General features: G+C 35.7%; 1 protein-coding gene across 1 annotated transcript; it reads right to left on the reverse strand.

The window, feature by feature from the left end:
* Window positions 1-1,339: 1,339 nt before the first annotated feature.
* Window positions 1,340-14,649, reverse strand: Phax (phosphorylated adaptor for RNA export). The gene is made up of 5 exons (XM_071599678.1): window positions 14,501-14,649; window positions 13,699-14,356; window positions 13,310-13,401; window positions 10,611-10,803; window positions 1,340-1,856 (listed from the first exon to the last, which is right to left on the reverse strand). Exons 1-5 carry the CDS (start codon window positions 14,531-14,533, stop codon window positions 1,624-1,626), a joined length of 1,209 nt encoding a protein of 402 aa, XP_071455779.1. The 5' UTR covers window positions 14,534-14,649; the 3' UTR covers window positions 1,340-1,623.
* Window positions 14,650-15,051: the final 402 nt, after the last annotated feature.

The raw sequence follows: 15,051 nt of genomic DNA on the forward strand, positions 1-15,051 counted from the left end.
AACTGGATGATATAACAACACACCTTGAAGAATGCTTATAGATAGAGGAAGATAATAAAAAGTGCAAATGCTTGCAGAAAGACTGATGGTCTTCAGGAGGATATCAAAAGAGAATATTTATCAAAGGCAGCAAAAATAGCAGGCATTCACTCCTACCCACAAATATGCATGGAGGTGGGTACGGCAGGCTTAACTTTAAAGGCCAACTATATTCAATGGAAGATGGGAACTTGAGAAGTACACGGGGTAAAAATTAGAGGCATAGGAAAAAGAATGAGAAGGTCATGATGCATTGCTGATGGACAAGTATAATTAAAACATGTTATGTGAAACAAAGAGAGTCAAACCACCACACAATGTATGAGAAGAGAGTAAATGGCAGATGAAAAATTTTATGAGAATATGTGATTGAAAAGATTCTCAGAAAGAGACTTGTATGAATATTGAGTAAATGTAATAGAGGTGAGAGTATACCTAGATAGTGTTCCATGGAAAAAACTTTCATTTCATAACTTGTCACTTTTAATATATGCGAGTGTGCATAATGTATTAGTAAGTGTAACTTTAATGTATTAGTGTAACTTTTTGACTGCAGTCTAAAAAACTAGTTTAAGTGGAATTGGCATTATTAGTTGATCCACAGATGGGTCAGTTAAAGAAGTAAGGTTACGAAGATATTTTGGGAAAACGGAAAGCAAGACACTTGGCGCTGAAATGTTTACCCTTTCCCTCAAAGTTATACACAAATAGTTGTACGTTGATTTTTACATTTTGAGTGACACGTGAATTCCAATTTCTTTTGGAGTAGAAAATTTAGGCCGCTAGCACTCACATAGTTTCCATGGAAGTGTTTGTACCAGAGCAGTCATAAAATATACATTATTTCATCATTATTTAAAATGTGATGACCTTAAGTGTAGCTTTATTGTTGAAATATTAGAGCTCCCAATGCCATCTACTTTCTATTGCCTATGTTATAAATATAAAGACTACCAGGCCTTGCATCCTGCTTTCATTGTTTCCATCATAATATCCTAAAACCAACAAAATCACACTCTTTGTAGGTATGTTTATGGCAAATGTTGTCAGAGTTACCATCTACATTTCAATTCGAGCACTTATAGAGTTAACATTTGCCTTTATTATTTTGCTTACTGCCTAAATTAATATTTAAAAGTAGAAGCATTTTTTGTGGAAATAGCTAAATAGTATTTGGTTCCCATGTGTTTAAATATATGAAAAAAATTGAAAAAGGGTAAAATTATCTGAATGAATTAAGTATATAACACATTTTAAATATGTACTTTAAAATCATATTATATATTAACACATACTAAAGGTACACAGTTACCTCACGGTAGGAAAAAACTTGCAAGTAACAAATATGCCATTGGCTAACATTAAAAGTCACCAAAAACAAAAATAACTTGCGCTGATACAGCCAGACAGATGAAAAAATAACACTGCAGAGACATTGACACATAAATTTCACAGTTAACCTATATGTATTCTTTATACTGATACAAAAAATAAAAGGCACTTCACTAATGCAACTTGCAGTTTTTTAATAATGATAATGAACATATACCAAAGCAAAACACCACACAAGATAATCCATGCCACTTAAAAAACATCCATCACGTCTTCCCCTCCACCCAGATCAAGAATGTCATCATAAGAATTAAGTTCCCTTTCTTGGGCAGTTGTAATTACACCATTTTCTCGAGCATCCCATGCTGGGGAAGGTGGAGGATTCGTGACAACATCACCTTCTGGCACATCATCTTGATCTTCACCTTGCATTGGCCCCTGTTTAGTGACCAATTCAGCTCGTGAAGGTAGGTGAGTTAATCCATCTATATGAAATAAGAGAGAGATTTCCATACTATTTAAAACTCTGAAAACAAGTTTTTTTTAGCAAAGACACATCATGCATTGGTTTCATATCAAGTAAGAATATGAAAAATAATTAGATACATAATGATGACATCAAGATTCAAACCTCAACTCTTGCCCTATCTTGCTACATGCTCAGGAGTAAAGCTGCCTATCTCACTTTGCTTGCCTCCTTAAGTAAATCAGTTCCATATAAATATAAAAAGTGGAAAGTTGCAGTTGTGTATTCAATATAGTTGATGGTTTTTAATATTTAATAAATATATCATTGTAAAGAACTTGAGAATATTTGGATAGTGATATAATGGGGATACATGTTTACATATATATTAACTTTTATGTCTGGAGGCAGACCTAAAGCATCTAGCTACAATCTTATAGAGTCAATAATCAACCACATTATAAACAATGATACTTGCAAAGATGGGAACAATGACTATTAAGAGGTGGTAGAGTTTGATGAGAGAATACTACGTATATCTCCCGACAAATTCTCTTTTGCAAGGTCTTATTGGCGTGTGGTAATAAAATTTTTAAGGGAAGACCATTTTGATTAAAAATGTGTTTAAATTTTGGACAACTTTTACTACTTTTAAGAAGAATATACCAAATGAAAGAGTTCAATTAAGGCTTCCAATGCTCCAAATTTAAACTGCAGTAAAAATTGGAACAATATTTTTATATAATGCGTTCAGATACTAATGACCACATTTGCACACTTTTCTTGATGGTAATGGAAATTTTCTATCATGTGAAAATCCCTGGTAAAAAGTACATGTCTTCTACGAAATGTTCTTTAAAAATTGAATTTATTATAGAAATTGAATTCCATGAAAAGACAAGAATTTCAATAATTGGCTATCTTCATGTTCAGATATTATGGATATAGAGCATATGAAATCAAAAGAATAGGCAAAATTTTCTATAAAAAATGGAAGTTACTTGCGTTACGTTTACTTACTGAAAAATATATTAGTGAGTGAAACAAACTTGTTGTTGCCATCCTCTTACCAATATGACACAACTTAATTATCTATAGAAATTTAATACACTGGAGATGGTAGTAGTAGTAGTTTTAAGGGGAGGCGACCGACAGCTAAGGTCATTTGCGCCATAGGGGATGGACAGGAAAGGATGAAGGGTGGAGAGAAACCCGGCGTCGGCATTAGCCTGCTCTTTACGAAAGGCGCCAAAGGGTCCGCAGTTTAACGTCCCATCCGACGGACGGCGTACTCACTCAAAGTGCCCTCCACAAAGCACCTCAAGTAGGGATCGAGATACCTCTGAAAAATATTCAACACCGCTGGAGATGGTTACTAACTACTCAGACAATACACAGATGCTGCAATTGACATGTAAAAGTTGAGATGAACATAATATAAGAGCTAGTAGGTGAAAAGCACCATATAAGTGCACAGGTAAGAAAAAATATACATGTAATGATAAATGACAACAGCAGAAGGTGGCTGGGTTCTGATTGGATTGTGAAGAAAATACCAGGCCCACTGCAAGGTTGTGGCAGCTGCTACAAATGTTAGGATTGGTTTATTATGCACCATAGTATACATTTCTTGGAGCTTGTTTATAGGAGCTTATAATATTGGATTTCATTCTTCAAGAGCAATTACATGCCAAAAATCTATAGGCTTGTAAAATTACGGTTGCTACGAACTTTTGAATTTCAGTGCATGAATTTTCCTAATGGAGACACCATTCCTAATGTTTTCACCAAATACTGCCACATAACTGTATTCAGAACATTTAGCAGTACTATCAGAAGTACAGCTACCTGGTAGTAGTAACTTCCAGTAGACATGCACATACACATTATAATTAAACATGCATCTAAAATTCTGACATCCAGAGAAAAAAATTACTTCAGAGAATTAAAGGCGAGAACGAAAGAGTATTCTTTGATGTCCCATTTGGAATTAGGAGAGGGAGATGCACATGAAGAGTTATTCTGGATTTAAGAGAGATTGTGGAGAAAAGAAGTAGGAAGGACAAAGCAACACAAATTCTTTACGGACATGGAGAGGGGCTTTGATAACTTACAATGTGGTCAACTTTTCAAAGTGCCAAAGAAAATCAGAATCAAGGATAAGAATATACGAGGAATATAGAGCTGGTGCAGGGATGAGAATATAATGGGCAGAACTTAAGAGGATAAAGTAATAAATAGAAAGATATTTGATAAGTGTGCTCACTATTATCAAGTTTTTTCAATGTACTGTATTTCCTGGAACATAAGATACACTATGATTTTTCAGGTAAGAATTTACAATAAATATTTGGATCCGACAGTATCAGATCAGAGGAATTTTTACCTTAAAAATTAGCAGCAATGTCAATGTTCATAAATCGTAGAATCTTAGACATTCATCTTAGCTGCCGTAAAATTATGTTCACAGTTATTTTCACCAGGGCTGTCACTTCCCTTTCCATGAATGGCATTGCTAATTTCACATTTTTAAATTGACTGTCTCACTTTTATATGTTACACTCAATCACAAACACTGGAAGTAAAGTTGTTTCATTATTCCTTAGGGTGTGACGTCATGAGTTAGTGCCTCATTACTCTTTCATGTTCAAGTGACAGTTTTTGTGCTATTGTAGACCTGGTGCAAATGCACACACCATTTCTATCATTAATCTCTGGCACCATGAACTCCCAGGAAAAAATCGGCTCTAGGAACACATAATACTCATTTCTTGCTTCAATTAAAATCAGTTTAGTTGAAACATCAATCCTGTGATTTATCATCCAGTTCTTAACATGTTCCTTAAGCTTTGACCATTTAGGAGCACACAAGTGTAAATCTTTATTACTAAATCTACCAGCTACATTTACTAAATCTACCAGCTGCTTCCTCAGTTCTTGTATTATCTTTTGTCTGAAATGGTCCGAATGGTTTTCAGCTCCCTGGTTTCCGTGTTCTGAAGCATACGTCACGACTTCAAGTTTAAATGCAGTACTGTATGGCAATCTCCTTTCTTTAAGATGATGAGGTTATTATCATTTTACCTTTTTATGTGATGCTTAGTTTCTGTATTATTTTGATATTATTGAAATTTGTATTAAAGGCAACTATTTTCTATGCTTTCTACAACACTCGCACACTACTTTAGGTTGAATTCCTCTACACTTTGAAAAACATAACAGTTTCAGGTTTAACTTTGTGGAATTCCTTCATTATGAGGATAAAAAGAAACTTTACACTTCCACAATAAGGATTTAATATTTCACGACCATGGTTTCAATGCTGCACATTATCATCAGGTATCATCTACATCATCATCACCTGACTTTAGAGCACATTTTGGAGTAAAAAAAGTGCATCTTATATGCCAGGAAATATTGGTATATGTGCAGAGGACACTGAAAAATCTTCTCAAACAGAGGCTTTTACTAGGAGATGATAAGCACTTTCAGTAAAGATCTAAAGAAAGGACTAGTGAACACTTGAACATGGAGACCAGGTTTGGATATTGACAGGAATTGGAATGAGGTAATATTATAACAATAGAGTGGAAGCTTTTGAGATTTGCATGCAGAGAAGAATCGAAAAAAATACATGGACATACAGAAAAAATAATTTTTTTGGCACGGCAAGGGAAGAGAGAAGGTTGTTGGCAGAAATTCAGAGTTCGGGCAGAAGTGAATGCTAGAGATACTGAGAGGCAAAGGATTGCTAAAGACTGTCATAGAAGGGAGAATGCTGGGAAAGTGAGGTAGGAGGATGAAAGAGTAGGCATTATGGTTGAAATTAATGGAGATAGAAAGTATACAGGGCTACAGAAAGAGTATTTGTGCACGGTGGAACCTCGTACAACGAGATAATTCATTCCGGGATCTTTCTCGTTAAGTGAAATGCTCATTTACTTAGATAATTTTTCCCATATAAATTGCAGTAAAATGCGATAATACATTCCATGCTGAAAACATAAATTATGAGTAAGGTTTATTCAAAGAAAATTATATACATATATTTTAGGATTGTGGATAATCTTCATATTTTCACATATCGTGGAATGAACCAACATGGAAAGCAAACTTGATTTGTTCAAACAAAAAACAGTCAAAATAATTAGTTTATTATTTAAGATACATTGATTTATGATGTTCTCTGTTGCATTAGAGTCGGAACTTGATTCTTTACCATGCCTAACAACGCTGTAAATAACAGCTCTCTCAAACCCCACATGGTTTCCCTTAAATACTTCTTCGACCAATGATATTCCTGACATCTTCATAACGAGGTCAGTGAAAATCACTTTCACCCTCTCACAAATGAAATTGACCTTAAAAGAGTCCCATTGCAATTAATTTTTGTTTTTTTCCATATGAGAAGCAATCTTTCACATCGTTGAGAGTGACAAGAATATCTCCATACATAACCGCTGAGTAAATATTCTAGTCACTCCCTTTAAAGCATCTACCTTCTTATGTGTCCAGATTTTAGAGGATAGTGCAAATCGCTGGGGTAGACATTGTATGTGCATGCTAGATCAGCCATGATCACACTTTATTCTCGCTTTTCAATGATTTTACTTTTCATTTCTACTGCTTTGTTAATTCTGTTATGATTGTCGTATAACCATTTCTTCAAGGATATGTTTCAAACTATGCACAAAAAACCACAAATAATATGTCTAAACACAAGTTTTAAAAAATTTGTAATCACAAGCAAACCTTAGTTAGTTGTAGATGAGCAATCATTTCAGGAATTACTCTCTCTCCGTCACTTGTTAGGCAAAGAGTCTCTCATTAAGCAAGTCATTTTAGGGCAGAATATTTTTGCTAGATACGAAAATTACTTGCTATTTAAGGTTCCACTGTATGTAGCATTGTGTTTACGAATTTTGCAACAAATTAGTCTTAGGATTTGGAGGTACAATAACGTGTAGTGCATTGATTCAACAATAACCTAGTAGACTACTGCCAAAAAAGTCAATTCTGTAGTTAAATTTTGAGGAAGAAAGTACTCAGAGATGAAAAGGGACCTGATATAGAGTAGGATGATGGATTTTGTGCTTTGTTAGGAGTAAGAAAATATTTGTTTGGTAGTTGTGTCCATCCAAAAACCTACCTTAACCGGTAGACTACCTTAAAAAAAAAAAAAGATATGGATAAATTAATGCATACTATGCTTTTAAATCTCAATTCCTACCTTTAATTTTGAACATTAGCATATAGATCTAACCATTAGAAGGAATAACACCTTCTATGCAAGTCTGCTCAACTAAGATTTATTACACAATGCAAATCAAGTAGATAGAAAAGTCAAAACATCTGGTTAAATGCTCAGAACCAACTAAGACCACTTCCCACAAGGGTCAAACTGCTTATCACTACATGGTTACAGTGCAGGAAATAGGATTGGATGGTGGTAGTATAAGGGCATGCTGACACTAGGATTCTGAGAACCCATATTGACAGTAAGCTGATTGAAAGATTGGGTACTCGAATAAGTTTACAGCCAGAAGAATGAAAAGAGCTGGCAAGTGAACATTTGTCAAGGATTGAGCAAAAAATGATACAGCCAAACCCCGTACTTACATCATCAGTATTTTTATTTTCCTACAATTTACAAAATTTTTATTTAACCCCATACAATTTCCTATTATTCCATTGTTAATGGAATTCCATATTTACATCACTGTGCGCTGGATTAACAAAATTAACCATTCCAATAGTCACTCATGTACATCATCTATGATAAAACAAATTTGTTGGCTTCGTACCATACACAAACGCTTAAAAAGATGAGAGAGTGCAGTATTGGGAAGGGTTTTGGGGAAGTATTTGATTACGGCAGGGCAGAACAGATCGCCACAAGTGACAGAAATGTGAACCGTTTAATCTCGTAATCTCAGTCTTCCAGGAAAAGATTCATGCTTTGAAAGGAATATATTGGACAAATATGAATTACTTGGGTAATTTATACATTGTAAAACACCCAAGAAAGACCATTCATGCTACACATAAGTTGAAATTATGAGGAATGAAATTGACTTTTACCTAATCATGATTAAGTGTGAAAAATTCTAGATCTAATGACAGACAACTGGAATCATTTGCACTGCCTGGAAGCAACAGATACAATAGTGATCAGTTCCTGAATATTAATATGTACTGAAACTCACTTTATCAAATCAAAATGAATTTTATTTTCTCCATACAATTTTGAAGTTGGACAACTGATTGCACTAGTCAAGGTAGCTCAGATTCTCATGAGTTAAGTTTTCCTCAATCACTCAAGAACATAAATTTTATCCTCCTTGGCATTAGAAAGATGAGGCAAAAAATATTTTCAATTCATGATAAAATTTAACTATGGAAAAAGCTGATTTTCTTGATTGAATCTGAATTGATCTGGTAAAACATCTAAGATTGCAGGCCTCTACACAATAAAATAGTGAAAAATCTCGATGTGATTTTGAAATGCACACCAGCACAAAAATTTGTCTAAAAAGAAAAATTACGTCAAGAATTCCAAGTATGAAGTGATAGGTTGTCAAATATCCACATGAATAGCATCATCATAAGAGGCAAAGTATTGCATATTCCCACAAGATTGAGAATAAAAAATATCAGTGTCCAATAGTTGTTTACATTGGTTTAAAGATTGGCACAACATTGCATACTAGGCCGAGTGGTAAAAGCGAAAGCGTTGATGTCTAGACTAATCCGGTGGGAGGTGTAAGATTTGGATACACTTCTTGAAGGTTATAGCCCAAAAGATGTTTTCAATACAGAAAAGACAGGGTTATTGTTTTATGTGCTGCCAGCAAAAACACAGCTTCAGAGGCGAACAGGATCATGGAGGGGTACTGAGCAAACAAATACCTATGGTCTTATTAATCAAAAATGGAGATGGAAGTGAGAAGTTTCAGCCACTAGTAGTTGGTATATCAGATTCCTATGTGTATCCCATGCCAAATATGTAAAAATGTAGCCCAATAGATGTACAGCAAATTCCAAAACATGGATGACCTAAGAAATATTTTAGGGCCATCTTCATGCTCTGGATGCTAAAATTGGGTCTCAAAACAAAAATTCTTCTGTACATTGATCAGTGTTCAGCCCATCAACCGAATGATTGAGAAATGTTACTCAAAACAATTTCCTGCAAGTTGTGCAAGTGAGCTCTAACCACTAGATTTACATTTAATCCACTCATTTAAGGTGCATTATCAAGGAATGATAGCACAGAAATTTATATCTCCACATTATTGTGATAGGAAAATAAAGTCAATCAAATGAATGTACTGGATGCTTCACTACATGGGGTTGGAAGCAAATTAAGGAATCTATAATACATAACTGCTTATGAATACAGGATTTTATGTTGATTTTGATGAAGAAATTCCAATTGAAGTTATTGGTGATGATGACACAGGTACTATAGACAATGAATTCAGTAATTAACACATTGCATAAGGATGGCAAGAATTCTCGTTATTTAAGATCATTAGGGGTTTGATCCCTGGGCTTGCCTCAGGAAACTCGCAGCTTCACTCAAGTTCTGTGATTCTTTGGGTAGCAGAACTTCCTGGGAAACTATAGACAGCACAGGGTTAAGACTGGCCCCCTAACCTGATGTGTGAATTTTACATTCTGTTGGGCATAGTATTGGGTGAACTCTACCGTCACCTATCAAACTGACCTTAGGGTTGATAACTGGGTGTTTTATTCATGGTCTCCAATATACCAGTAACATTTTATATACCTCCTTTCCCGATCAAGTTTGAAATGTGTAGCTACATAATAGTAAAACGTGAACTATAGGATAAGCAGAGATGAAACAAAGGAGGCTTTTGAGATGCAGTCCTTACAGAAGGATGTCCAAGGTAACCTGGACCAAGGGATTTAAGAGTTGAGCGAAGTAAGCTAAGGACAGATCCTGTAGAAGCCACAACAAAGATGAGATGTGTAGGTTAGGTTGACCATTTACTGCAGTATGAGGGGTTGATGATCACAGTACTGGAAAAAATTAGCTAAAATTATAGAGGATAGCCTACACTGCAGTAGGTGAAACAGATAATGGACGACGAGATGTAAAGAGGCTGAAACAAAAGAGGATGCCAGAAGATAAGAGATGTACAGAGAGCAGACATCACCCAGTCCTGATGGATTGATAACTTGAGAAAAAGAAAAGGCTTGTAAAAAGTAACACATATGGAGATGTATTTTCTACAATATTAAGGGTCAAAAGCCAGTTCAAAGAAATTTGGAACTATAGAAAAATAATGTTGGTCAAGTAATAAATAAAGAACAGGAAGTACATAGCATATGGAAAATCAACCAGCACATATTGACGCTGAATAGTTTACTGAAGACCATGACAATAGCCATTGATGAGAAAAGAAAGGAAGAGGATAATATTGATCATAAGAAACATGTGATGACAGATATCCCCACAGGAAACTACTAAGGAATGAAGATATTTGCAGGAAAAGTTTCTAAAAACTAACCTTCCAGTGAGTGAACCATGAAGATATTGATAGTGAAAATGCAAATCCCCCGTTGCTGACATAACTTCTAGTTTTAAATGTAACACCTTTTAACACAATATTTACAAAAATTATAACATCAGTTTGACAAAGGATACCTTTGTCAGTATCCAAACCATATTTTTACTACCATCAGACCCACCCAAAATATCGGCTACTTTTTTACTGCACAACTTAACTATAATCCTTTCACTAACCTGTAGCAACAAGACTTCTCCTAAGCTCTTCAGCTTCCATTCTCCTTCGCTGTGCTTGAGCTTCCTTTTTTTCACGTGTCATTTTTCTCCGATCATCTGAGAACACGGTGTCCTTGTCTTCTTCAGCGACACTCTTATCATTCTTCAAAATGAACAAGAATATACCGCCAGATGTACGACGTCTTGTCCCTCTCTGCAATATAATTAAAAAATACATTTGAGGCAATAATATTAATGGCATGCACTTGAGAAATCATCATCATACAAATATTCCACAGGTTCAAATACAGTTTTTTCAGAAAAGTAACATCTAAACTTTTGGTCACTAATTCCATATGTCAAAAAAAAAGCACCTATGAGGGATGTGGATATCTCTCAGCATTTTACAAATGCCACTCTACAATGAACTATTTTTTTAATACTAGTACAATTAAATGTCTTTCACTTAATTATCCACATTAAGTCTAAATGTTTACCTGAAAAAGTGATAACATACTAAACCACTTCCAGGTAACATCCATAACCGAAAATTTTACAAATTCTTCAGCTCATGTTGACCCCAACTATAAATCAAAAGGTTCAAAGAAAAGGTCTAGATGCAACAATTTCAGAGTGTAAAAATCATTTGCCTTGACTGGGATTCGAACTCAGATCCCTCAATATCCGGTCGAGTGCTTTAGCCACTTAAGCTACCGAGGCATCCTCTTAAACTCTGAAATTGTTGCATTGAAATGCACATTAGCAGATGACTCCGTTAAAAGTTACTGTTGCGGCATCTCCCGCAGTTTCTTTGGAATTTGTAAAAGGTCTAGAGTTGAATTTTAGAGATGATTTTCCCACAGTTAGAAAACAAAAAATACACAAATACCACTCACACCATCTTACTGGCTCTAAGTTTCTCCTGCATTCAATTGCATTACCTTCTTCAAATTTCTCCTAACCGCAATATATGGATAGACTTGATCATGCCTAGAGCTTCATCATTATTTTTTCTTATCATATATTTTATTTCCTCCTCACCTGTTCCTCAAAAGTCTCAATGAACAAGTTTCACAGCCATACAAAATCACCCTCCAAATTAACGTTTTCCCTGGACTTTCACTTGCATCTTTACTTCATAACACAGAAACATACGCCCATGGATGGTGCCTGTAATCAACCCCCACCTCTATGTAAATGCTTCATTACCTAACAACATTTTTCTTTTAATATCCCTCCTACTATGCTTATCCTCTTCCATAACACTTCCTGCTTATCCTCTTCCAAAACACTTCCTCAATAGGTGAACTGCCCAACTTATGTCCCCCAACTTTGATGCTAATATTTACCCCCTATTTCTTGAGAATCTCATTAGCTTCATTTTCATCCCACACTTATCACACAAACTGGAATGAGCTAAGTAAAGGCTATAACTCTTAGGCTAGCTAGCTAACTAATTCTTTATTTCCCATAACTCTTAACTAATTGGAAGAGTTCCCCAACTACCTTCACTTCAGCCCTTCCCATGCCTCACCATTTTTTCTGAATATTTATTGAACAGGATATATGGTTTTGGACATCACTGCCTCACTCCTCTGCCTAGCTCTGTCCATCCTAACTCTCCACCAGCATTTCACTCCTAAACAAACTTGATGGGACCAATTTATTATAGAGGCTGTTGAAATAAGAATGGAGAGATGTAATTTCAATAGAGATTCCAGCTTTTTCCCTCGGCAACATGTAGAAACAGGTACCGAGGATGGTTAAAGAAGGAGGGAAAACAACACGGCACCATGGCGCCCAATCGGAAGGTTCCAACATCTTTCCCTCCACCATGGACCAAACACGAGTCACCTGACCCAATACCACATTTATGTGAAACAGCACCAGCATACAGAGTTTGCTATTCCGCCACCGCTTCCTCTTTTACTATCCTATTATTTCCACCCCAAAGAGGACTGTTTTCCTAAAATGGGGTTTCTTTTATGTTCTTGTTACTTTACGGCAGAGTTTACAACATATTTCACTATATCTGTACATGATGGAAGTAAAAACATTTAAATTGAAAAAACAGAGTTGGCACTCATCTGCCCAGAGGATGATGCTCGAGTCGAGCTTGAAAACATCAGCCAACATGGAACCCCTGACCCGTTGGAAAGCCCGAGAAAACTTCATTAAACAGCAAAAAACAATTAGCTGTTTTACCCTAGTTAACACAGCTATGAGTTATTTCTTACTGTTTACAATAACTGTTGTGAATTGAAATTACAAAAACAATGTAATGGAATGTACAACTTTAGTTGTCTCTTGTTGGAATATTTTAATGTACCCATCCCACCCTGTTAAAATGCCTTTTGAATTAGAATAACAAAACTAGGTGAGCAGATGTGAGAAAATATCAAGATTGCGAATAATATCAGTTTGTGAAGTACATCAATATTTCTAAACATTATTATGTCTGAGGCTACTTCACACTGTAAAAACTTCATAATAGACCTGCCACTAGGCTAATTTAGGTGGGTTTGGGTCTGTAGATAAAGTTATGAGGGAATCAGGGAGTGGCAGTGTAAAAAATATCTGGCTTGGGTTGTAAGACAACGATAATAACGCAGTGCCTTATACATCACTACTTTATGTTTAAATGATTTTCAAGAAATGATATCGATTTACAAATATTACGAATGATACATTATTATGTTTATGCCCAAAATTATATTTACCAAAACGGTCATTCCTCCATCCTCTTCAATTTTTTTCGTCTGTTCATAGAGTTCGATGGCTTTTTCCTTGCCAAGAGTGGTCACAACCCTCACTATAAATAAAAGAAAACCACGTTACAACATGCTACATTCTGTGAGTAAAAATAGTACATTATTGAATGCAGGAGTGTCATAAAATCTAATATGAAACAAACCTCTTCCATTGGAGAAACCTACACGTAAGTAAACTTAAAAAGCATTCATTCAGTAATTAAACAGATAAATATTATGTGTTCTACGTGAACACAAGGATACTTGATATTATGAAAATAACACATATCACATTAATATAAGTCAACAAATATCACTTTAAGAACCAGAAAAAAGTTTCATAAGTTATCATTTATTACCAATGAGGTCCTCCTTTTCCTCGTTGAGTTTGGCAGCAATGTCCTTCGCAACGTCTGTTTCATTGTCAGACACGGTAGTATTAAGAGGTAAAAGTACCCTAGGGACCCCCATATCACCTTTACCTCCCCTGTTATTTTGATTTTGACGGCCATGATACCCCCGCCGGTATCCATCTCCCATTGAATTGTGTCTTCTTTTCAAATTACGAGAGCTACCAGCACGAACATTTTCTTCGGCATTCTGGGCACCTTCTTCTGGGTTTTCACAGTTCGTGGCATCGTTCGGTGATAACTGCTGGTAGCGCTCCGCTGCCAACTCGTAAGCTTTGCTATAATTATAAGATTCACAATCTCGGGTCCTTTCGAAATTTCCCTCAACTCCACAGCAAATGTTCAATACATCCGTAAGTGCAGACTCCTGCAGTTCACGACTCCAAATTGTATATTTCTCTTGTTTGGTAGAAATTTTGGCATCGCTGCATTTGATGTCCTTCAGTCTCATTTTTTTTGATTCCTTCTCCCTTTGCGGATCAGAGTCATCTGCGTCACTGCCCTCATCAGAAGAGTCACTTTGAATGTCAGCGGTGTTACTACTTCTGAAACTGGAGCTAGACACGTGTATCGACGATGGTCTCTCGTTTGGACTATAATCTGCCAGCTGAAATCATGAATTCACAACAAAATAATGTCAGCACAACTATGGATAAATGAAAGTTAATCGCTACGACAGTGTCTGTGATATGATGGAGGATGAAGGTTCTCTCTTAAGCCAATGCAAAATTACCATCCATAGTAAGTTTACCTGTTCATCCATGGCAGTTAATTCTTCCTCCATCTTTCTTCTGAACTGAAACTGTCCCACTCAAATAATATACCAAAATCATTAACTCTTACATTTATTCTGACCAAAGCCAATGGCTGTAGAGCTAACCTGAGGAATCAAACCCCTGTGTAAAGTTCGCCGCACGATGTTTTACTGTTTTTGATGCCCACTGTTTCCCGCAAGAAAATGGAAGCGTGACGGAAACTGGATGAATCTCAATATAATTTGAAGCTTCTTTCAGATAGTAAATTTTTCTGGGTAATTTCGCATCCAATATCATTTTCATTGTAACTCAATCGGATTCATTACATGCAGCAAAATCAAGCCGTGGCTTAAGTTGTAGGTGGAACTTCATTTCACCCTTTTAGTAGTTACGGGAAACTGGTGGGAAGTTTTTGTAATTATGAATTCGTAACAAAATATAACCTTTGTTGCATTTTAATCTTAGTAATTCCGGTTTTACGAACTGCCTTTTCAGGGATAATATCTCATTGATTTAAGCTAGACGTGTTCATCCTAGTGAGGAATAG

The sequence above is a fragment of the Hetaerina americana genome, unplaced genomic scaffold (assembly GCF_022747635.1).
Source record: "Hetaerina americana unplaced genomic scaffold, ioHetAmer1.1.p SCAF_1, whole genome shotgun sequence".
Classification (NCBI taxonomy): domain Eukaryota; kingdom Metazoa; phylum Arthropoda; class Insecta; order Odonata; family Calopterygidae; genus Hetaerina; species Hetaerina americana.

Bases quoted from the DNA above. Each gene is read 5' to 3' on its own strand.
- Phax (XM_071599678.1), bottom strand. From the start codon at position 14,533: ATGGAGGAAGAATTAACTGCCATGGATGAACAG. The intron at 14,357-14,500 runs GTAAACTTACTA...TCATGATTTCAG, and splicing joins TAACTGCCATGGATGAACAG to CTGGCAGATTATAGTCCAAA. The intron at 13,402-13,698 runs GTAATAAATGAT...TTTTATTTATAG, and splicing joins GGAAAAGGAGGACCTCATTG to TGAGGGTTGTGACCACTCTT.